The 25,969-nt window shown below is 39.2% G+C and overlaps 1 protein-coding gene across 1 annotated transcript in view; it reads right to left on the bottom strand.

Moving 5' to 3' along the window:
* Positions 1 to 208: 208 nt before the first annotated feature.
* LOC121319121 (pendrin-like) overlaps positions 209 to 25,969 on the bottom strand; it is a 37,031-nt gene continuing 11,270 nt past the window's right edge. The window contains exons 4-20 of the mRNA XM_041256306.1: positions 20,552 to 20,727; positions 16,281 to 16,445; positions 15,982 to 16,134; positions 11,789 to 11,871; positions 10,645 to 10,792; positions 5,280 to 5,393; positions 4,804 to 4,881; positions 4,597 to 4,692; positions 4,402 to 4,508; positions 3,409 to 3,478; positions 3,073 to 3,165; positions 2,888 to 2,983; positions 2,306 to 2,542; positions 1,974 to 2,028; positions 1,396 to 1,541; positions 1,076 to 1,147; positions 209 to 601 (exon numbers count right to left, since the gene is read on the bottom strand). Coding sequence (XP_041112240.1) covers positions 578 to 601; positions 1,076 to 1,147; positions 1,396 to 1,541; positions 1,974 to 2,028; positions 2,306 to 2,542; positions 2,888 to 2,983; positions 3,073 to 3,165; positions 3,409 to 3,478; positions 4,402 to 4,508; positions 4,597 to 4,692; positions 4,804 to 4,881; positions 5,280 to 5,393; positions 10,645 to 10,792; positions 11,789 to 11,871; positions 15,982 to 16,134; positions 16,281 to 16,445; positions 20,552 to 20,727 — 1,913 coding nt within the window. The 3' untranslated portion in view covers positions 209 to 577. The remainder of the gene's footprint in view (positions 602 to 1,075; positions 1,148 to 1,395; positions 1,542 to 1,973; positions 2,029 to 2,305; positions 2,543 to 2,887; positions 2,984 to 3,072; positions 3,166 to 3,408; positions 3,479 to 4,401; positions 4,509 to 4,596; positions 4,693 to 4,803; positions 4,882 to 5,279; positions 5,394 to 10,644; positions 10,793 to 11,788; positions 11,872 to 15,981; positions 16,135 to 16,280; positions 16,446 to 20,551; positions 20,728 to 25,969) is intronic.

The raw sequence follows: 25,969 nt of genomic DNA, 5'->3' as shown, positions 1-25,969 counted from the left end.
AAGATTTCACAATAAGTCAGAATGAATCTGATGTACAATAAACACAATACATTTGAGACATTTATTAAAATTGTTCCACAAAGCTATAACTTCAGCTATAAAGTGTTATTATTATTATTATTATTATTATTATTATTATTATATTTATTATTAATTATAATTATTATTATTTTAAGTGAGTAAAACAGAATATATAATTGTAGGTTTTATGTTGAGCATAAACTTCTATTAAAAATCTACTAAACTAGTCTATATAAGCCTATATAAATGCAGACTCTTAGTGATCATACCATTTGTTGTGTATTAATTCTTCATCGGCACATTATGTATGCATAGGAAAATATTGAACAAAGCAAATCCTTTGACGATTGTGAGTAATGATTGCTGGATATACTTGGTCATCTTAATATATCCCAGTCAGTTTCTGGTAAATTGTATGCAAGTCTAAAACATAGTTTCATTCTAAAATAACTTTCAGGAAGGAGTCATTTTAGGGGCTTCTTTCTGTGATCCGAGTTTTTCAAGATGTCAAAATGCTTCTTTCCATATATTTTCCAAATAAAACAACGTCATGAGTTTAGGAAGCCAGTTTATAGATAGCCTTAAATAGAAACAGAGAACAAGGAGTTGGTTATTGAGCAAGAGTTACTTTTATGACTTCTATCAGCAAGCACTTTCACTAAATGAATCAAATTTAAACTTCTCTTTAATGACCCTACAACTGACCAAACTGTTGCCTATTTACAGGAATTTAGAATCAGTGAATCCACGTTGTGTGCACTTCCTCGTGTTTTCTATTGTAAAGTCTTGAATAAAGTGTCTGAATTAGTGGTGCATTTTCAAATAAAAACATATTTCAGTAATCAACTGTTACTGTACTCATTTATGTAGTATATCTGTTTAGTGATTAATAATAAGTTAATACAGTGTGTATCCTATTATAATTCATGTTTAGCTGTTTTAGATGTCAGAAAATCAAACTGCATGTGATGACTTCTTTTACAGTATAAAATAAGAGGCACCTTACACACAAAATATTAACTGACAGTATTGAAAAAATAGATATCTGAATTACCCCTTGATGCTCCTCTAATTCATCAGTTTCTGGAAATGAAAGAGGTTCTTTGGACTCTTTCATCAGAGAAATCTGCAAGGAATAATTGGTCATATAAGTATACATGTAAAACAATGTGTGCTTAGAGCATACAAACTGAAACTACTGGCTTCATTGACTAGGCATGACTCAAATAAAAATAATATGAGGAAATTAGGAAAATGTATCAATCCACACTCTCCCCAACCATCCCAAGAATTGTGGCAGAATTCCCACCAGTAACCTTTTGAATCACAAGCAATTGTTCTGCCTACTGAGCGATCAAGACTGTAGACCCCTACCGTCTCAAATATTAGATCTTGAACGTTGCCATACGAAGCTTTCATCTGAATGAAGAGGACAGCGTCATGAATAGTCAGGAACAGAATGTCTTTCTTTACGGTGTCATCAAAAAAGCCACATGCTTCCATTTTCTGGACAATTTCATCTATAAAAGAGACCATGTACTGTCATCAACATGGAATGTATGTTTTCCATTTTTTCTGTACATAGCCCGTGCCGATCAACAAAATAATAATAATTAAAAAATCAGATTTGCAATGACTATAAAATAACAGTACAAATGATTTGCGCTTGTAATGCACTTGTATTATTTTTTACTATGTTGGTAGATCAAAGGGTCAACAGAGTGCTCGGTCAGGGTGAGAAGTTGAGAGGATGAGCAAAAAATACACAAAATAAAAACATAAGGACCGGTAAACATGACAAAAAGCTGAACATGCTTTTCTGTTTTTTTTTGGTTATATTTGATATTTTGTGTGTGTGTGTGTGTGTGTGTGTGTGTGTGTGTGTGTGTGTGTGTGTGTGTGTGTGTGTGTGTGTGTAAACAGTCCCCCTGGTGGTATCTTTTGGTACATACCATCATATCCTGCTATGTACACATTTACATCTATCTGCATGAATTCTTTCACAATCTGCAATATTGAAAGAAAAACAAAACATTAGTCTTTTTTAGTTGACAGCCAATTATTATGATAGTTTAGATATGTAGGATGCATCAGGTCTTGAAGCCCTTTCCCTCTGGTATATTTTTATGCTTTTTATATCTGATATCTGTTTTCTGCATACATTCATTTCTCATACTGCACATTTGCTGCTTAAAATCCATGATTCGCCGGCTACAAGATTTTGGTAGTGTTGAAACTTAATTGGGCAAACTCAAGAGTTTCAAACCATGAATGATTTACATACCGATTTCAAGCCCTTGACTGATACCACATCAAGGAAGGAGACTGCACCAAAGTCGATGATGAGGCTGTGAATGGTAACTTTGGGCACGATCACTTTCAGTGGAAGGTCAGAGTTCCAGTCCACTTGGATTTCCACCTCCTTCGTGGGCACTTCAACATCTTCTGCCTCTTCTGGTTCCTGCTCTGGATCACTTTCAAAAGCTTTGTTATCCACACCCAGATCTGTCAGCACACCATTCTACCATTGAGAAAAATAATCCCTTACTAGGGCTTGGCTACTTTTAAATACAAGCACCTTAACCACCAAACACGTAATCTAGTAAAGGTCACAAACAATTTGCAGTGTTATGCTAAAGACAAAGTTCAGTACTACATCCCCAAAAAAACATGTTTTAAATAACACAGAATGGGTTTGCTAAAGGAAAACACACAATTTGTAATAAATATATAATTAGGGGCAAAACAGTTCTGGTTAGTGTTTTTAACCAAACACATTACATTTAGTATTTTTTTATTTTTACATTAGGCCATTTTTTTTTTCATACAGCCAATGAAGAATCATGTTTACAAAATTGTACTGCACCTTTGTGGATCTTAACTTCCCCTTTTTGATAAGCTTCTGAATCATCTTCAGTGCTTTATTTCTCTTTCTAAACACTCTGACTGCATCAAATCCCACCTGAAAGGTTTAAGCAATTTTACAAATCAGTTTCAACCAGATTTATACATTTTAAAGTGTTGACATTTTTAAGTGGCTTAAAAATTTACAATTGCTTTCAGACGATCTTTAAAAAAATCCATGTTGGCAAAGTAGATTGGTGCATTGCATCTGAAGATCTTAATTCCAGATAGTTCTTCAATCTGTGAAAATAAGAATGAGTTGCTGAGCACTTAATAGTATACTATATACACTGTAACATCATGTGTATTGTAGTACTACAATTACTTAAAACAAGCTATAAAAAAAAGAAATTGGAATATGTAGATGAAAACATTGCAATCCCCACCATCTACTATCTTGGTCTAATGTCTGCTGCAAAGACACTAGTATTTATTTTGACAGAAGGAACAGGATATATTACTACAGCAATACACTTTTCTTACATTCTTGTAGTCCTTTATATTCTTGTAAATGTCAGTGCCTGGAACATTCCCAAGAGCAGCACAAGTGGGGCTGGGATAGCAAAAATAAATAAATAAATAAAAAGTCACCATAGACATGTAAAGAATTGAATACCTTAATGGTATTAGGTCATTCCATATTAAATCAAACACACCAGACCTCGAACCTCCTTTGATTTGAAATCAAAAGCATGTTTGCCTTTGGGAGAAGTAATTACAGTGTAAATTTTAGGCCTGAGTGACATCCCGTTCACGCCGGAATATAATGTGGCAGAGTAGAGGGAGGAGAGATAGTGAGGGACATTACATTCCCCAGAATGCCATGGGAGGAGCCAGAGAAGAAAACCTGGCTCCAATATCCCCCTGCATAAAGGGGGTGGAAACCCTGCAGTCAGTTCTGTGTGCCAGGCTGAGGAAGCCACATAGAGGAGAGACCCGTGTGGTCTACAAAAAGGTACTGTGTGTATAAGTGTGTGGCGGAGTGTCCTGCCCCTTTATGTTTATTTGTGTTTTATGTTGTATGTAGTGTGTTAATGTTGGAGTTTATCTATACACGGGATATAAATATGGGTTACGAGCATGAGTGTTTAAAATGTATATTTGTATTTAGGCACGAGGATTGCACAGCACTTCACGTGCAGGTAAAATAATATGTGAGCACGGGGAATTGCACTTTTATTAATTCACGTGCAGTTGTACCAAGACTCCAATTGAATGATTGATTAGCAGTCAAGTCTCGGTACAGCTGTATAAAAGCAGCATGTTTTCACTCACTCGGGGTTGTGTGTTCAGTGAGTGGAGAACGGGTGTGGAGAGGAGAAAGTGCAAACATTAAGTAAATCATAATTTTGTGTTTGTCTGTTCGTCCGCTGTTTGTTAGCGTGTTTCGTTTAGTGTTAATTCTTTTTGTTTGTTTTAGATCATATGGAAAACCATTAACAGCTTTAATCACATAACAGCATAAAAGAGACTTACAACTGTGTTCTGATCACAACTGTGGCGAGCTCAAAGACAAGACCAGCCAACAGCCCGAGATCAAGACCCAGAATTATGGATGCAGCACACGTCACGACCCAAATAATCTAGAAAATAAACAAAATGTAACTTATCTTGTCAATTGTAGAATATACTAGTGTAAAAGAATGGGAATGAGATTTCTGTATAACTCACAGAGTCAGTCTTGTTCTGCCTCCAAAGACGCGGAACGTCAAGGACCTGCATGAACATTCCTTTGAGGTTGGCAATGACTATGGCTGCCAGTACTGACTGCAAAACAAGTTAGCATGAATGTCAAATGCACAGCTGGAGGTTGGGTTTGATACTTTAGTTCAATTATATGATTTTAATAGAAAGAAATCTAAAATAAGTTAAGTGTACCTTCTGCAGAGGCTCCAACAGGTTCCCCAGAGCGACAATTACAAGAAATACTATCAAGGTAGAGAGAAATCCAGCAATCTACAGAAGAAAAGCATGTGTTATTTTTTTAAACATGAATAGATTTAGAGAAGTTTGTTTTATTATTTTTAATTATTTTCAAACTTAAGAACAGGGTTAGGTGTAAATTGTAAATAATGAAGTTAACCTTGCTAAATGTGTGCAATTTACTGAATATAAAATATATGCTGTAAAGTTAAACAAATAAATAACAAAAAAACTGTAATTTGATGCTGTTTGTTATTTGTTGGCTGGAAGTTTAGTTTGTTGAATTTTCCCAGTACCACATGTACTGACCGACTACAACACAAAACAACTCAAGGAACTCCAAACATTCAATGCATATTAGTGCAGAATTAAAGGGAAAAACGAATCCAGTTTAACAGAGCTTCATACAACATAACCGATGCAGATATTACCTGAGTCTGTCCACCAGTGCTCTCCTGGACAGCAGTTCGTGACAATGTTGTGCAGCCAAAAAAGCCAGAGAAAGCTCCTCCAAATATGTTGCTGACACCAAAGGCAACAAGTTCCTGTAAAATGAAACAGTCAGTTTGTTCCTTTGCAGGCATTTCCTCTACTCTCAGTGAACAAATTATGTATAAGGTTTGCTAATGTTTTAGTAAAAATATAGGAGGAAAAAAAATAAGAGGAGGCAAACTTTTCAAAGAAAACAAAGTAGAAGGGGCACTCACCAACCCGCCTGGTCAGCGTGGTGAGTTATGGCCAACCCCCACTTGATGAAAGCAAAGACAAACACATGGCCCTCATTCCCCAGAGGATGGATTGGGCATTGAAGGCAGAGAGTGCTAAGAATCACCGGGTTACGATTTTAGGATGCCACAGAACACTGACCCTGGCCACGTACAACTGCAGATCTCTTTCAGGTGAAGTCAGACCAAGAGTTGGAAGAAGAACTTGTAAGAATCAAGTGGGACATTGTAGGACAAAGCGAAGTATGGCGAAAAGACAAAGGACAACTAGAACTCAAGAGTGGACTTCTTCTCTTCTACCGAGGCACTACAGATGGACAAACAGGAGGCGTTGTATTTATTGTTCACAAGAGAACCAAGAAGAACGTAGTAGAGATTGATAGCATGTCAGAGAGGTCTGCAAGACTGATAGTAAAAGTTTCAAGGAAGTATGAACTTCAGGTCATCCAAGTATATGCACCAACAACAAGCTATTTGGACATAGAAATCAAAGAGTTTTATGAAACTACACAAAAATGCGAACAGCCACTATAAGTTCATCATCGGGGACTTCAATGCCAAAATAGGAGCCCAGCAAGAAGACAAAAATTCGGTCAGCAAATTTGGATATGGCGACAGGAAAGACAGGGGCGACAGACTAGTCGAATTGGCGACAGACTAGTCGAATTGGCAGAAAACAATAATCACCATGAACACCTTCTTCCAGAAGAAACCCATCAGGAAATGTACACAGAGAGGACCATGTGAAGAATGAAATTGACTACATGCTCACCAATAAGAAGCACACTGTACAAGATGTCTCAGTACTAAACAATTTTAAGACAGGAAGTGACCACAGACTTGTAAGATGCAAAATACATCTAAACACAGCACTGGGGACAGCGAGACATCCTCACCCTGGGAAATAACTGTCAGGCCAGCCTGCCTGCCCATCCAAAGAACTCAGTTCTCGCTGCTTAGTGCCCTCACAGGCCGGGAGGGAGATTTACAACCAAGATTCATTGTATTTCTGTTACAGACTGTCACCAAGAACAGCAAATTGATTTTGAAGAGAGTCGAAGACTTTTATAGAAAATTATATCAAGATGAAAAGAGCAACATAGCAGATGACGAAGACAAGACGGAAAAAGAGTAACCAGAGGAAGAAGCTCCAAACGTTCTACTGAAAGAAGTGAAACATGCTATGAAACACATGAAGACAGGAAAGGCACCCAGAGAAGACGACATAACGATTGACATCATGAAAGAAGGAGGTGAAGATGTGACAAAAAATACTGTTGCATATTACTAGAGATTGTATAAGCAAAAGAAGGCTCTAAATGACTGGAACACATCAGTGATACGTTACATGAGAACAGAGATAAAGAAGACCTCAGGAACTGCAGAACTATTAGCTTACTTCCTATAATCCCAAGATACTCACCAACAGACTTCAAGATAAATTTGACTCGGCACAATCACATGAGCAAGCAGAAGTCAGGAGTGGACTTAGCACAATGGATCACCTTCAAGTTGTATGGCAAATGATTCAAACCAGCAATGAGTACGAACAACCACTTTGCTTGGTATTCATCGACTATGAAATGCCTTTGACTCTGTTTACACAATATCAGTATTAAGCTCTCTGAAAAAACAAAGAATTGAGAAAACGTACAGACTTGATCTGCACCATATACAAGAATGCAATACCCACAGTAAGACTCCATAAAAGCAACAAAATCAAGGTTAAAAAAGGAGTTCATCAAGGAGATACAATTTCCCCAAAGCTCTTCACGGCCACCCTAGAAGACATTTTCAAAACACTGGATTGAGCAAACAAGGGGCTGAAGAACAATGGAACCTACTTGAATCACCAAGGATTTGCTGATACATTTTCATATTTACAATGTGCCCAGAAGAATTACAAACACGAATACAAGAACTACACAAAGCTAGCATCAAAGCGGGTTTGAAAAAGAACCTGAAGAAGACTCAAGTATTGTTCAATAAATATACCACTCCACAGGCAATTGAAGTCAATCGGATTAAGCTTGAAGAATCCAATAACTATGTATACTTAGGACAGTTAGTTTAGGCAACAGAGAACCAAATGTGCGAAACAGAAGAACAAAGATGGACTGGAGTGTCTTTGGCAGATTAAGCACGGTTCTGAAAGGGAAACGACCCTTATGCCTCAAAAGCAAAGTCTTCGACCAATCCATGCTGCCTGTGCTAACTTACGGAAAAATGACTCAAAAATTACAAACGACTCAGAGTATGGAAAGTATGCATGCTGGGAATAACAAGAAGAGACAGGGAAGTAAGGAATGGATAAGAGCCCCAACAGAAGTTAGCAATGTTATTATAAGAGCAAAAAAACTGCAATGGCAGTGGGCTGGACATGTAGCAAGAAGAACAGAACATCGGTGGACCAAGGAGATACTAGACTGGATACCAAGCGATATAAAGCAACCAAAAAGAAGACCTCCAGGAAGATGGCAAAATTAAATTAGGAAACACACAGAAGCAACGTGGATGAGGGACGCAACAGACAGGCTTTTGTGGAAGAATCTTGGGGAGGCCTTCACCCAGCAGTGGATTGAAAAAGGCTGAAGATGATATATATATATATATATATATATATATATATATATATATATATATATATATACACACACACACACACACACACACACACACACACACACACACACACACACACACACACACACACACACATACAGCTCTGGAAAAAATTAAGAGACCACTGCAAAATTATCAGTTTCTCTGGTTTTACTATTTATAGATATGTGTTTGGGTAAAATGAACATTTTTGTTTTATTCTATAAACTACTGACAACATTTCTCCCAAATTCCAAATAAAAATATTGTCATTTAGAGCATTTATTTGCAGAAAATGACAACTGGTCAAAATAACAAAAAAGATGCAGTTTGCAAAAAATATGCAAACTTGCTTCCTTCTGCTCTGACAATGTTCCCCAACTCTGAGGATTGGTTTTTCCAGCAGGACAATGCTCCATGCCACACAGCCAGGTCAATCAAGGTGTGGATGGAGGACCATCAGATCAAGACCCTGTCATGGCCAGCCCAATCTCCAGACCTGAACCCCATTGAAAACCTCTGGAATGTGATCAAGAGGAAGATGGTCACAAGCCATCAAACAAAGCTGAGCTGCTTGAATTTTTGCACCAGGAGTGGCATAAAGTCACCCAACATCAACGTGAATAACATCAGGGTTATTTCACCAAATATTGATTTCTGAACTCTTCCTGAGTTAAAACATTAGTATTGTGTTGTTTAAAAATGAATATGAACTTATTTTCTTTGCATTATTTGAGGTCTGACAACACTGCATCTTTTTTGTTATTTTGACCAGTTGTCATTTTCTGCAAATAAATTATAGAATAAAACAAAAATGTTCATTTTACCCAAACACATACCTATAAATAGTAAAACCAGAGAAACTGATAATTTTGCAGTGGTCTCTTAATTTTTTCCAGAGATATATATATATATATAGTGGCATAGCGGATCTCTGCCTGGAAGCAATGTGTTGGGGATTGGCAGGGATAGGGTTAAATTCCGTCCCTGCCAGAGAAATGTAGGGGTGTGGCTGTGTTCGCACAGCCACAGGTATAATTATTTTGTTAAATTAATTAATGTCACCTGCCTGTAGCAGGCAGGTATTTAAAAAAGACCAAAATGTTTGTTCAGGGCAGTCTGTGTGTGTGAGAAGAGGCTGTCAGCTGGAACAAGGTACTGTGTAAACCTTTGTGACTTATGAGTTTTTTGCAATTCGTAAACAGCTTAGCTGTTCGATACAGTTAGAACTGGAAGTGAAACAGTATAGCGTACTACTCCATGTGGGAGTTAGCTTTTGTTTTTATTTTTATTTTTGTAAATAATAAAATTTGTACTAAAGTTCTTTAAAAAATACCTCTGGGTCTCTGAGTCTGCTTCAAATGGGCTCTCGAACCACTGAAAAATGTGAAATCTTTCAAAATATATATTATAGCATTATAATATAATAATGTTCAATAAAATAAGTGTTGGCTACAATTTAAGAAAAAATACATTTTAACCTATACAATATTATACATTCTAAATTACCAGCACTAAGCCAGAACAGCACTACACTACTGTCACAAAAATAACCTAAGACCTCTGCTTTTTTTATGCCTCCCCATAATTGTTATTTCTAAGTATCCTGTTGTGACGGAAATATAATGAGTTCTGGTTGGAAATCTCCCTCCCGACCTGTGAGGGCATAAAATAGCGAAAGGGAAAGTCCTGAAACAGGCTGGCCTGACAGTTCATTTCCAGGGTTTGGAAGTCGGTCAGCCTGGAAGAAGGCAGGAACATATTAACCTGGAGGGTACGAGGTAGCAGCTGCAAGCAATAAAAGCAGCTGCAATCATTTGCCAAGGGGTCATGCGTGATAGCATAAAGGGGGCCGGAGAATCATTAATCTTTTCCTTCACTTGGTTTAAGATACAAGGAACTGGAAGGAGCGGGAGATTGTCCCTTGAAAAACGACAGTATTCGTGAGTGTCCTGTGTTTGTTTTGTCTGTTAGTAACTGTCTGTGTTTTGTATAATCACCTGACAGCTAACACAGATCCGGAGCTGTCACTTTGAGCCAGCATGAACCGGATCATCATTGCACTCGCACTCACTGTTTTTGTAAAAGATCATCACCCACCACGAGCACTACAGCACGCACCCAGACTGGTGACCGTGTTCTGTATTATTGTGCTTTACACATAGGTGTATATTGCTGGAGGATTATTGTTTGGTCACCAGACCAGGAATATAAGTAAACCTTTTCCAACTGGATTATAAATTGCCTGTCTGTGATTATTCCTGCACTGCATCAGCCGTCACCTGTTCACAATCAGCAGCCACTTTGCCACACCTATACATTAAAAAAAGCTGAATCACCTAATGAGATATTTTGGGGTGAAAAGTATACTGTTCTTTTATCCATTTTCAGCTTCTACTTTTTAATTTCATGAAATTCCAAGATCACTAAGACCACTTAATGGCTCTAATGTCTTAGACTCTAGACTCACCTGATTGCCATCAATTTGATAGTTATGTTTTGTAGCATACACCTTTGCCACTGAAACAGCCACAGCATACCCCACCACAGCTGTAGAGAAACACGAGCCTATTATGTCAGCAAACATTGATACATCAGGAGGTTGAGGGGGTAAAAACCTAGTAAAGGAAAACACACATTAGTAATATAATTGTCAAATTTACAAACTAGCTACAGTAGTTATAGCTTCACTAACAGATAATAATTGCAGTACACTGTTTTTTTTTCTTTCCCACTAGCTCCAAATACAAATTATGCACAATGGTAAATGTAGGTTTCTCTTTGTCTAGCATTGCTTTCCCCCACTAAAAACAATTCCAACATGAGCTTGTATTGTTTCATTCTATTTCTTTAACATTAGCATTTTGCAGAGGGGAAACAAAGTAGCATATCCTTTAGTTATAAAAACCAATCAAACAAAACAAAAAAGAAACAGTGGCCCTTACACTGAAGCAATATGCCTCAATGGCATAAGCGATGATGACTTATTATAATCATGATGACTATGCAGTCATCTCTAAAAATGTTGTGTACTCTGGTTGGTTAGTAATCTTTCTTCTTGGAATCCTGGGGTGAAGAGATGATCTTGATAATAAAGTTAGACACTGACTACAGTACAGCAGCAACTACAGTACACGTGAACATCCAGCTACCACTGCCTCAGCTGATTGTCAAGTAATATAACAAGGGTATTCAATGAGCCCTGTGGCTGTGGACAATAGAATAGAAGGGGAACAGGCTGTTTTAACAAAATATATCCAAGCACATAATGCAGTGTAAGTTAACAGGGAGATACTGTACTGTTACACACAGAGATACTGTACTGTTACACAGGGAGATACTGCACTGTTACACACAGAGATACTGCACTTTTACACACAGAGATACTGCACTGTTACATAAGGAAATACTGTACTGCTACACAGGTAAATACTGTACTGTCACAGTAAAAACACTACCTGGTTCTCACACATATAACACAAACACGCACAAAATGCAAATAGAATTTTGAAGATGTTCACATTTATATTCATACCCTTAGATCAACCTAATTATCCACACACCTCTAGCTTCAGGTGTGTGGTTCTTGAGGAAGAAATCAAAACATTACATACCCTGTTGGGATGTCCTTGACAATGGCGGCATGGTATTTTGTCTCAAGATCCACACCATATGAAATCCCTGAAGCTACAATAGTCTGCAATAGAAAACACGGTATGATACTGGAGCTGTCATTATAAGCAAATACAAATGCCCACTCTTATAGAAATGTATTTAGAAATGTTATACCAGGGTAATATGGTTCTTCATTCAAATCACAGTTTAAATACATATGCTGTGTTTGGTGTTTTAGTTCAATAAATCTTACAATCTTACTTATCAAATAAGTATTTTAAACACAAGGAAAATTACATTGTGTATAAATCAGCGATAAGGGTTTCTTTTTTATTAGTACACTGGACATTGTTTAAGGGTGCAGTTTCCACATTTTTCTTTATATTTTGGTAATACTTTCAGGTTGTGTATGTTTCCAAGTAGTTTTCTTTTAGCCAGAGAAATAGTTTTTCCAAAAATCAACGGGAAACAAAGCAAAAAACGAAATTGCATTACACAAATATATATTTTAATAAATTCCATAAGAAAGCGCTGTGTGCTATTCTTGTATTACTTGAAAAGATAAAATGCAAGCTTTTTTGACTGAATATGTCTCATAAACCTATTATACACGTACATATAACAATATGTAAACATTTTCCTACAGAGCCGTATAACTGATCGAACTGACCTAAAATATCAGCATTTAGTTTAATGATATAAAAATTATCCAGTCAAAATATTTGGTACAGTACATCTTTAAAATATTGGTAGTATATCTACAATAGGCTACTCTACTTGCCCGCATGTCTCACTTATAAAAAAGTTCTTATAATAATAATAATAATAATAATAATAATAATAATAATAATAATAATAATAATAATAAAATGAATCCAAATTACAGGGATGGTGCAAGGCTTTTGCCAGTAGTTGTCTTTTTTAAACATATTCGTGGAACTAACAGTTTTTTTTTTTTTCGTTAATTTAAAACAAATCTTACTCAATTAATTAGGCTGAAGCCTGATGTCGATAGCTCACAGCAGTAACACAGCTATGCTAATTTAATACATATTGAAGCGAGCACAGGAGTAATTGACGTACACACCAACGCTCCCCGCGTCCCCCGTGCTGATGCTGTGCTGGACTAATCTGGTGCGCACACAGTTCTCCACTCTTGCAGCGAAAATGTCCACGTACACCCTAAGCAGCTCTCATAGCTGGTCCTGCTGTCTCTGAGACAGGCCCTCCGTGTTCCGCTGCCACAGCACTTCCACCACATCTGCTGTTCCTGGAACAGCCGGTGACGTCATGCAGACCAGAGCTACGATTGTCATTGGAGCTTGAGGCGGTGAAAACATTACACATTAGAGGAGGTTGCAGCCCACGTTGGCTCCATCGCTGACGTGCTGTCATCTGCTTCTAGGAGGGATCTGGTCCTGCCCCTCCGTGTCTGATGAGTCCTCCTCTTCCACTGACGCAGCGAGGTGGCCTCAGTGAGACAACTCTCACCTTCCCTTTTCAGACCTGGGATCAGTCGGGTTCCAGCAGACACACAGGGTTCTCCCAGCCAAGTCGAGGGTAAATCCCACTTTTGCAAGGCGGTCCAAGCCCAGGATGCAACAATCCTGTATCTCTGCCAGCCAGAAATCCGCCAGCGAGAACATGCAGTTCCTGAGCCAGACCTCCAAATACCGTTGAGCCATCATGGAAGCGACCTGGCCGGTGACAGTGCGAAGGCAGACTTGGGTTGGCACCCAGTTTTCCAGCAGTCCACCACAGTTTTTGAGAAGGACCCTGTGTTGCAGAATGCAAATGGTGGAACCATCATCTACCAGGGCTTTGCATTGGACCACATTGAGGAGGCAGGGTGCTGCATGCAGGCTGTTACCCTGGCCAATACGGCCCACCATCGCCACTGCATTGCTATTGTTGTTTATGGGTGGGTGGGGGGTGGAGGAAGGTGGTGGAGTTGCAGTCCCCTGTCTATGCCACCCCATTGTTGTTTCCTGCTGGTTGGATGCTTCGATGCAGACGGTACTGGGCAGAGTCTTTGGCCAGCCAGGTGGCCAAGACTCCCGCAGTTCCAGGATTGTCTCTCCTCTCTCTGACATGGTTTGCCTGACAGCAGCGGCACCCTCATCTCCATCACTGTCCTCCTCTCCCATCGCCATGCAAGCTATCTTGGGTGCCCGCCCTCCTCAAGCACGGCCTGGACCTGCTGTTGGAGCACGCAGGGTGTAAAGCTGTGGACAAATCCCTCCATTGCCAGCTTCTTGTACAGCCAGGGTAACCTGAATGCTGCTAGGCAGAACTGCTCCCAACCTCACTGGTCCTACCCTCCCTTTGAAGTCGTACAATGTTTTAGACGCGCACTTCCTATAACGTGTGATATGTGCGAGCTACGTCACATAAATAATGGCTGTGAAAAGAGAGACACTGAATATCAAAGCTTCTCTGACTGTCAGGGAGGGTTTTTGTGGCAGGATTTTAACTTTCCGATTGTTTCTCATGTTCCGAGCAAAAATCAAAAATGGCCAGGAAGGATGAGAGCAGTCGCAAAACCCCAATTCTGAAAGTATGAGTGAAGTTAAGCAAATTAACACGGTACCTAATTATCATACCCCCATGCAAAAATCTAAACGGTTGATGTGGTTGGAGTGAGTGTTTGCTGTTGTAGCAGGACAGCTTCTGTGGTGACGTCACAGACCAGGAAACGCAGAGACACAGTTTGATGAGTGAAGTGCTGCTGTGCAGATTTATTAAACAAATGGAACCAACAGTGAAACAAAACAAAACCCTTTCACAAAACAGCTCACCGAGCAAAGTAAAGGTTTTAAAAAAATAACTCACAAACACAAAACATTGGCACTCAACAAGTACCGTGTTGGTCCTTCCAGCATGAGTAGCAATTGTTTTTCTTTGTACCACCATCTCTTTCCCATTCTTCACTCTGAACCCCAACTCTGAGTGTGGGAACTGTGCTCCTTTTAAGCATCTGTGCTGGGACTCGATTGCTTCTTAGTTATTCGATCAAGTCTGGGCACAGCCTGCACGTGATCTACTTTACACTACTTTATATGTTGAAAATATATGGTGCGCCATATATTTTCATTAGTCTGTAATCTATATGAAATAAATATATGAATTACAGACTAAAATATATTTTAAATATATCCCATATATTTAAAATATATAAAAAGGGGCCAATTTCAATATATGAAAAGTATAAGGATCATACTTTTCTACCATATATAAAAATATATATGTTTGTTCCATAAGGCAGGGTTAGAAACTAACAGAATTGCTAGTCCTTATGTAAACTTAGTCGGAATTAACAACAGCTGTTGGGGTCCCTAAAATATTAGGTTTAAATGGTATTTTCCTTCGGAGGAGTTTTTGACTTCGCCCCTCCCGAGTCAGCGCAGTGCTGGTAGTAGTGAGCTAAGCCCAAAAATAATTGGACATTACTAAATTGGGGAAAAAAATTAAAAAGATATGTTGGTATGTGAGTAAGGGGATGTGTGTGTGTGTAATAATGGGTGACAGGGAGGAAGTTAGAATCCTCCCTGTAAAAACACATGGGAATGTGGCTACAGCCGCTAGTGTATAAATAGGGCGATATAAGGTTGGTGTGTTCAGAGGCGTAACAAGAGTCGGGAGGTGAAGTAGAACGAAGACAAACAATTGCTACACGTGCTGGTTCTGGTCCAGTATCTGTGTTGCTTGTCTGTTTTGGCCACTGTGTCTGTTTTGTTTGTCTGTTTAGTCCATCATGCCATTTTGTTTGTGCTTTGTGAAAGTGTTTGTGTTTTTGTTCAAACCTTTTGTTTTGTTTATTTATTATTAAATCTGCACACAAGCGCATTTCACTCACCATTCAGTGTCCTAGATTTCCTGGCCTCACGTCAGCACACAAGTCATCGCGTCATAGTTTCTCATTTAAAAACTGAATAGTTATTCCGCCACCTTTATGTACTCACTCTTTATGCACCCACTCAACCTGTCAAAAAAATATCAAAAACATAATTTTTTGATGGAAACAACGTTCGGTATAGAGTCGGGTTAAAACAGACGGAGCCAGGGAGTTTTGGACTGTCAGAAGACACGTTTGAGGGCCAGAGTGACGACTTTTTAAGCTGCGTGGAAACCCTGCCTATGTTGCTTGACCTCAAACACTACCTGTGCAACATGCAGTTTTCTCAGATCTTACCACAAACAGTTCAATGGGAATAGGAACTGGAATCTTATGTTTGAATCGATCATTGACTTCCTTTACCAACATCACGATGATAATAGTCAGCAATCCTGCAATCAGATCGGCAATGTTGGTATTACCAATGTTTCTAAATATGTCTATGATTGTCTGTGGGGAAAAAAGGATACATTTTTAGATTAGGCATTTTAAACTCAAAACAATAACAATAACTGAACACCTTTTATCTGTAACAATGTTGTTTATGTGAGGAAACTTCCCAAACTGGGCCGAGTATAGCTAAAAGCAGTACTCACATATATAACAGATAGAACTCCATTGTAGTTATTTGTTGGTACAGACAATATCAATTTGACTTGAGAGATAAAAATTTGGAAGGCAGCTGCGGTGGTGAATCCTCCAACCAATGGATCTGAAAGGTACCGCACCAAAAAACCAATCTGAAGTATTCCCATGATAAGCTGAAATAAAGAGGTTTATATAAAATAATTAATTAAAAAAAAATTGAGTCACAATACACTTCTCCAAAGATCTTGATAATAATATATACATTGTAGGAGGTATTCCTGGTAAACGGATTAATTATTGGCAACCGTGACTTAATTAATTAAATAGGAATAAGTATGGGCAACCTGGTTCTATAATGAAACAATTGTGCCTGTGTGTCACAGAGACGGCCGGAGTGGGTGACGACAGACCAGAAACAGGAACTGAGGCCAAAATAAATAGACAAACAAAACGAATACACTGACAAAACACAGAGTGGACGAACGCTACACAAACAATTGCGATTGATAATTAGACTTATCTCTCGCTCTCTTTCTCTCTCTCTCTCCCCCGTTCTCCACTCCCGAACACACAACCCCGCGTATGTGACAACATGCTCCTTTTACGCAGCTGTACCGAGACTCGAATGCTAATCAATCATTCAGTTGGAGTCTCAGTACAACTGCATGTGAATTAATCAAGTGCAATTCCCTGTGCTCATATATGACTACATTTTGCTTGCACGTGAAGTGCTGTGCAATCCTCGTGCCTAAATACACATATACATTTTAAACACTCGTGTTACACAGACCCATTTATATCCCATGTACCAATGTCTATACACCAACATTTAAACACACCACACACAACACATAACTGATAATATACACGGGGGCGGGCACTTTGTCACACTGTGTTACACCATTTAGCAGTTTGTTAGTACAAGAGGTCACAGAAAGGACAGCTATGGTCCAGAACCTTCTTGAAGAAGTGAAGGCAAAGTTTCTAACCACAAAAAGAACTTCCTTTACCCGGTGCGGGCATTGAGGTGTTACATGGATAGGACAAGAGCTCTGAGTCATACTGATCAGCTCTTTGTTTGTCACAGGATACAAACTCTAGGACAGCCCCTCTCAAAGCAGAAACTGTCGCATTGGATTGTGGACACAGTCTTGACTGTGTAGGACAATGCTGGCTTGACCACCCCTGGGCGGGTAGCCACGCATTCTACCAGAGGGTTGGCTACATCTTTGGCCCTCTTCAGAGGGGCCTCGCTGTCCGATATTTGTACTGCGGCTAGCTGGGCTACATCGCATACTTCCTTCAAGTTCTATTGTCTCAATGTGATAGATCCTTCCTCGTCTTCATTAGGCATGAGGGTCCTTGAGGTTACACGCTCGTACCGCTAACCTTGGGTTATGCTGTTCTAATGCATCCCTCATATGCTGCCGTTCCTTCTCTCTCACGACAGCTCTGGTATACATTTCCCATAAGTAATACTTTGGTGGTCATCTTCAAATTGAAAGGGAACGTTAGTTTACTTACTGTAATGCTGGTTCACTGAAAGAGAAGACGACCACCAACCAGCAAGGTCGCATCGGCCGCCCTCACGGGTTCGATACAAAAAGAGAACATGGCTTCCGTGGGCTGACTGTTTAATCCCTCGGTAGATGGGACCGTGGACGTCACCCCAGGAAGGCCCTATTGGCAGCTTTGATATAAAGAGCTCAGTGAATGCCTACCAATAGGCAGGCATATCCCTATAAGTAATGTTTTGGTGGCCGTCTTCTCTTTCAGGGAACCAGGGTTACGATAAGAAACCTAATGTTCCCTTTTAAGACGACCACCAAAACATTAATTTGGGCTGCTCTAGACCAGAACGCTGTTTTGATCAGGATTGCCAGCAGATCTCCAAGTTTATTTTTTCTCTTGCACTAAAGGTAAGCTCTCACACCATTTGTGTTTTCCCCACCATGATCTATTTATTTTATTGGTTGTTTTATGGATTTTATTTTGAACATTGTTTATGGGTAAGCTGTGTGAAATATTTGTGTGTGTCCACAGCAACATGACACACCAAGGTAATTTAACTGGGAGTTCTATTCTTTTCAGAAGTATTAAATGCTTATGGTGGCATGTGCCTAATGTTGTGTTTTGTATTTTAGGAGTGCACACAGACACTGTTTCTTGTAGACAGTTTTCTTCTTTTATGTTTTGTGATTTACCCATTGATCTGTTTTAGCAGTAGAAAGGTATTACACATTGTAATATTAACTTAGGTCAGCAACTGGTGTAACTTGTAAAATCTAGGAAAACAGCTATTTATTCTAGTTCTTCACCCTGTGATTTAGGACAATAGTGGAGGGAGGGTTGAGTCTCTTATTTTTTTATGATTTGTTATCTTATATTTATATTTCTTAGTAGATGCACTGAGATTGTGTTTGTTTATAAATTGCATCAGTTGGTCTGGAGTTAGTTCATTAGTTAATGCACATTAGATTTTCTTTTACACAAGTAACTGTTTTCCTTCTTTTTTTATTTACCCCTACTATATACAGCTGGGAGAGGTTCAGCTGCTATTTCAAGCAAAAGTTTGTACTTAATGCTTTGACTGTATTCCCCTAGTGGAGATTTCTAGTACTGCAACTACCATTATGAATAAAACATGTATTTCTTTATGATAATTATCAATGCTGCTTTTAATCCATGTTTTCTGTTAATAATAATAATATTTGTATATCCCCTTTCATAGTGGATCACCATCACAAAGTGCTTTACAAGATACGAGACTAGGGTGTGTGAACTATGCATCAGCTGCAGAGTCACTTACATGAACGTCTCACCTGAAAGACGGAGCACAAGGAGGTTAAGCTGAGCTGGGATTTGAACTGAGTACACCCTTGTTACAAGCCTGTTTCTTACTATACCACACAGGTATACCACACAGCCTCCTGTCTGTTGTTGGGAACTTGGTAATATTTGCATATTATATGCACTGCTCTCTAGCCATATAGAATAGCCAGTAGAGGGTGCAACAGTAATTCAATTTGCAGCCCTGCTACAATAAGTAACACTTATGGGCTGACCCTTTTTTTAAATGATATTCAAAAAACAAAACAAATAAACCCAGTTTACATGTTACAGAATCTATCAAATGTCCAGATTCCAATCAATGATTAAATATCTATACTGACAGAAACGACAAATCTTTAAAAAAAAAAAAAAAAAAAGAAAGAAAAAAACTGTCTTCTCTTCTGTTGATGAAATATATGTTTGTGCCCGTGAGATCCAGTTATCAAAGACAATGCAATACATTTTTGTAGAAAATGTACGTGTAGAACAAATACTAGTTGTGGTTATCTGGTGTCTCTATACGTTCTTGTGTTGACCCTGATGCAGGCACGCAGGCACAGCATGTTAATATAGATAACGATGGCTTTGCACACATGTAAGAAAAAGCTGCAATAAGATGAAGCTTGCGAAAAAACAACTCCATATATGGAACGAGTTGTATAGTTCTGTTGCATGAAATGTGCAGGGGGGTATTCTGAATGAATAACATAAAAAGAGGCTAGAATAAAGCAGTCTACTGTATTTTTGCTTTTGCCTGAATCTGTACCCAGTGCTTTGTGCACTGTAGTTCTATCAAGAAACAAACTCTATGAAATAAACAATTATCTTGGAAGATACTGTTCAAGAGTTTTTGTTCAAGAAAGAAGACCTAATTTATTCTTATTTGCTTAAAAGTGTACTGGTGAATTAAAACCTATAAATGTATTTACACTTTTGAGTTCTCTGAGATAATATTGAAAAAAAAACTTTTTAAAAAACTGTTATATGTATTCACAGGGACGTAAGAGTTAAATACATGTCAGTAGCCATCTACAGCGTTCTGTTTATTAATCTGCTCATACCTATTTTGTAGTAATGGGATGACCAATTCAAACGGTTAAAGTAACGTAATGGAATGATTGTTTAATGATTACTCATTACATGGATTACTGTGGAGGCTATAGCGACATCTTGGGGCTGTAGGACTAAATTACACGTTAAAAACAAGTTGTGAAAAATGCAAGGCCCTCACTATACATAGTACAGGGTTATGACTTCTACCCGACTTTAAGATTTCTGTTCTTTTGTATCTCTTTTAATAAACCCCTGCTATTAACTGAAATGTCCTTATGTCTAGTGTGGATGTTCATAGCAAGTCCTCAATCTCTCTGAATTTAAATAATATTTCAAATTGGAAGCCACACAATTGTTCCTACACATACAGTATATCAGATACATGGTACATTACCAGAATAATTCCCATGAGAACTGTCATGGTGTTGGACACTAGAACTCTATATTCATTCATGGCTACAATATCCACTGCTGTTCCATTGAGCCCTGTGCTGTTCCCCTTAAAATTCTCTTCTGGTGCCATGGTCAGGACTACTGATCCAACCATTAGACTGGTCACAGCAAAGGGACCTGTAAAATGAAGAAAAAAAAGTTTGCATTGTAAAACAAACAAAAAAAAAAAACACTTACCTGGGTGATATGCTGTAGTTTCTTAACATTACATTCATTACACTATACACTAGAACACCAAACTTATGAACTGACCAATCACTCACCCATGCTTGTAGTGCAACCACAGAGGCAAAGTGACTAGTGATTAGTTGGATACAGGTGTAAGAGTGATGTGGTGCACAATGAAGAAAAAGACAGTGGTGCTGTTACAATTATTTATTGTGACACAGCTGAAGTGCATGTCCGGGTTCATGCACAATTAGAGACAAACACAAACAAACACTTATGCTTTGTCCCCTTTTTTGTACCATCATATATGACCCCTTGGTAAACGATTGTAGCACATTGTTTCCCTTCTGAGTCAATGCATTAGTGCACCAAAACTCCCCCTTTCTAGATGATCAACTTTCTTTTAACCATGGGAATAAATTGTCAGGCCAAATAGTACAGGGTACTCTGTTCCCATTACTTAGCGCCCTCACAGGTCGGGAGGGAGATGTGCTTTTTGAAGGGAGAAAAAGTGTGTTGTTTGTTGAATGGGGTCACAGGTGACACTTGACAGAAAGCTACTTCACAGAATCTTTCCTGAACAGGGTTTGGGTTCAAGAGGGGATGTGGGCTGACTGTCTTTAAGAGCTGCTAATGGGTTGGAGCTCGCCTATTTTGACTATGCTCTCATGGATGTACAAGTAGGAAAGATTAAACTCTCAGTGATATGCATTGTGGTTGCTAAACATGGTGGACAGGGTGACTTTCCCATTCTAGGGATGAATTCCCATTCTTGGGATGTGTTGTTCGCTAACCCTCAGGTAAAAGCCACCTTTCTATCCTCACAGCAGAGCTGCAGTGTGGGGGCTGCTTTTCATGACTGCCAGGGCACGGTCATTGGCTGTTGGGATACAGGGGACATTGCATGGAGCATATGAACACCCAGTACAAGTGCCAGCCCACAATTAAGTGGTGCTGTCGGCACAAGTTCCATGTGGAGTGAGAGGCGGCCAGTATGTATTGGTGGAGCCTCTTGATGGAATGGATTTAGTGTGAGTCGGCACTGAGCTATTGGCGTGGTAAGGCAGGGGCGCATTCCAGTTTGAGGAAGGAATTTGAATCCCTTTATTGTTTTCCTAAGTCGCTACCAATTCATTGCATCCGTGACAGGAGATTGCTTGGAGGTAAGGGATTAAAGGCCTTGTACTGATGGAAGTAAGTGCTGGAGGTGGGGGTACAGAAGGTTGACTTGGAGACCGCCCAAGGAGCTTCCTTGATGGAGTTAGCCCTGCAGGGAGAGAGGCTCTCCAAGGACCAGCAGAAGGAGCTGTTGGCCCTCCTCCAGAAGTGACTATGAGTGTACAGGTGGGGTCTACCATCAGATTCCTAAAGGTGGGACTGCCCGGTTCGAGAGCGTTATCAACCTTTACCCCCAACCTTGTATAAAAGATACACAGCCTGCTATAAAGTATGTTACAGAATGGGGTCATACAGCAAAGTCCATGGGCCACGCCTATTGTGCTGATTTGGAAGAAAGGTGGATCCTGGCAGTTCTGTACAGATTACCACAACTTTATGCAGTGACCCACAAAGATGTCTACCCTTTTCCCCAGATCGAGGAAGCATTGATTACCCTCTCCAAGGCAACCTGTTACTCTACCTTAGATTTGGCCAGTGGTTACCAGTGGTGACCTCTGTGACCGAGAAAAGATTACCTTTACTACCCTGATGGGCTTATACAAGTTCAATAATATGCTGTTAGGTCTTTGTAGTGCCTCAGCAACATTTCGGAGACTGATGCAATGCTAGTAACTGGTATCTGAGACCTTGTTAGTATATTTGGACGTGACTGTATTCTTTGCAGATTTCAGAACTCATCTCTGGAAACCGAGTTTGAGTGGTTGTCCAAACATGACTATAAACTGAATCCTGCTAAGTGCCGGCTATTCCAAAAAAAAGTGAAGTTCTTGGGACATGTGGTCAGCACAGATGGGGTATCACCAGATCCAGAAAAGGTGGATATTGTGCAAGACTGGGCAGAACCGTAAATTGTGCAAAAGGTGAGGTAATTCCCAGGGTTCGTGGGATACTACTGCCACTTCATCCAGAATTTCGTGTGATTGCCAGACTGCTTTATGCGCTGTTTACCAATTTACCGAAGAAAGGTAAGATGTCTAATCATATTATCCGGACTAGCAATTGTGAACTGGCTTTCCAGATATTAAAACAAAAGTTGACAGAAGCACCTGTGTTCACTTTTGCAGGCTTTTCACTACAGAATGATTCTAATTATAGTTTGTTCAAATTAGATTTGCTAGCCCTCAAGTGGGCAGTCACTGAAAAATGTAAGGATTATATGTGCAGACTATAGTCCATAGTATACACTGATAACACTATGTAACACAATTTTTGTTCCTGGGTAGTAAGTGTTTTTTCCTAATTGCTTATGCCTCAAAAGTATAGAAAATGGCTATTATTCCCCACAAACTTTGCTTTTGTGACCAGGACAGGTAAATTTCAAAATATCACTATTTCCAATGAGAAAACGGGCAAATTTGTGTCTTTTCGTTCACATAAAGTCAGAAAAAAACAACATATGAATCCAAATTAACATGTATTTATACTGAAGTAATACAAAAATGACTACAAAGGATTTAGAAGTGAGTAGTTTTTCGAGATTTACGATTATACTGTAAATTTATATAATAATTAGGAAATAACACTTACCACTCAGGAACAAAAAAAAAATTTGTTACACGGTGTAATAATCCTTTAGCACGCCTCCAAACAGATAAACTGGAAGCCACTGAGCAGCATTGGGCAGCACAGCTTGCCAACTATCAGTATGAGATAACGTACCGACCTGAAAAGATTAATGTGAATGCTGATGAGCTTTCACGATTACCCTTGCAGGAAAATAAATCGGTGGAGGGCTCCAAGCCAGAGGCAGGTACAGCCGTTTTGGTGGAAGTTTCCTGTGGAGTGGTACAGCCATCTTCTTGGGCGCGAACTTCAGCACACAGACCTGGTTCTGTCACAGGTATGACATTATGTAGGGCACAGAGGAACGGAAGCAGGATCCTGGAGAGGTGACAAGGCTCTTGTCACAGTGGCTTTGATTTGACCTTTGCGATATAGTGCTTGTGTGACGCCTGCAGGACCCTGGGACTGAGGAAGTATATTGTCAGGTACTTACTCTATCCCTCAACAGCAGAGGCGATCGACATGGGAGGCCTGCCATGTCCGGTCCAGACATTTGGGAGCTGACAAGATGCGGTGGGGGTTCTACTGGCCGGTGATGCAGAAAGACACTACCTAGTGGTTGGCCATGTGTGAATGTTGTACCCTATGGAAAGCACGACCACATGATAAGGCACCACTTGTCTCCATGATAGACTGAGCCCCTCAAAGTAATCACTATCGATTTTCTTACCCTGAGTCAACCAAATGTATTGTAGTGGCTACTGAGCTATTTATAAGATATGCCTGGGCTATCCCGACACGATCAGACACACACTACTATCCTCTTGGAGCAAGGCCCCAATTTTGAATCTGCGCTGATGGCAGAACTATGCCACTACTATGGCTGCAGGCCATTTGTTCCATCTATCCTCTTTTTAGACTTGTCTTTCTTTGGTGCTTTGCGCCCTAGTACATAGTGGGCATTTGTTTTTTTGTTATTTTCCATTTAAGCCTTTGGTGGGCGTTAACCCTTCGGGGCAGTGTTTAATCATTTTAATTTTATTTACTGTTTAACATATTAATAAAATTATATTTTAATCTGTCACGTCTGTGTTGCCTGTCCCTGGGTAGGCTGGTCTCTGGTCTGGCTCACATACAACAAACCTTCTGACATAATGGGCAGGATTTTCAAAAAGTGTTATTGTATCGAACTCGTGGTATAGTAACAAGAGCTTTAGTAGCAAGTGATTTTCAAACAAAATGTGTTAATCCAACATGCTCTGAAATTGAGTCGATGAGGTCGTTAATGAATGCATTTCTCATTAAAGCTTAATTGTTGCAGGTCACTTACATCACTTCCTGTCTCAACGGCTCGTTAATCAAAATGCATGTTAAACAGATCAAGACAAATGAATGGAAGCATAATTTGCTGTTATGGAAACTATTAACATCACATTGATAATTTCTTGGTGGTAAAATTACATTGGGTGCAAATATCAGTATATCATTTTAGCAATACAACAAACATTCTATAAGGTGAATACATCTGATTCATAACCACAAGTATAGAAAAGGCTAAAATATTTTCATAACAAATATTGCATTATCTAGGTAGTTTCTAAGAAAATAACTCTGGTCCTGTACCCCCTCTCTCTGTATGGTTGGCAAAACAACCACAGTCTGTTAAATGTCTGTTTCAAGGTGAGTTATACTCTTTCATTAATTACAACCCTCCTTTTCCAAGTGCAAATTAACTTCCAATAATTATGACAATTAACACTGATTTTTTTTTAAATTGCCACTCAAACAAAAGAAATAGTCACGACAAGCACTGCTCATTAAGAACATCATTTAGTAAATCAACATAATTTCAAAAATCACATTAGGACGACTATTTAACAATGAAATAGGCATAATGACCGCTTGAAAATGTCAAAATCAATGCTACATACCGATTTATTGATTAACACTGGAGTTATAATTCAAGTCCTTTTGAAAATCTTGCCCATCGGATCCTAATGCCCCTGTGATGAGTCAAAGGGGTTTCGGTCTGCAATTCAGCCTCCCAACAGTAGAAGGCATCAAACCAACTCGGGACTTCCCTTACCAAGGTCTTCTGACCATGACAAAAGTCATCTTTTTGAGGGGCGGCACCTTGGTGAGGGGCGGAAGTACGAGTATGTAAATTCCAGCCACTGGAGTCAAGTGAAATTAAGGATACCTGTCAGTTTGGGATTGGTGATCCACTGACTACCGGGGCGGGGTTTGCATACTAAAGGGAACGTGCTACTGTGTTCGGGGTTGGTCCTAAGGAATACTTACTAACTTGGCTCTTTTCTGTTTTTATTCCTTTTTGTTTTATTTTTGGATTTAAGCAGAGCGCGAAGAGGACTAAGAGGCTTCCGTTCCTTTATTTTTGATTACTCCAGCACTCCCTCCCTCCCTTCTTTATTTTATTTTTTTTTTTTCCGTGTAATATTAAATAAAATTTTTATTTTTACACGTAAATCACTGTCTGGAAAAATCCATT

Source organism: Polyodon spathula, chromosome 8 (assembly GCF_017654505.1).
Source record: "Polyodon spathula isolate WHYD16114869_AA chromosome 8, ASM1765450v1, whole genome shotgun sequence".
In the NCBI taxonomy this organism is placed as follows: Eukaryota; Metazoa; Chordata; class Actinopteri; order Acipenseriformes; family Polyodontidae; genus Polyodon; species Polyodon spathula.
The sequence above is the reverse complement of the archived record's forward strand: the minus strand, read 5'-3'. Positions and strand labels throughout refer to the sequence as shown.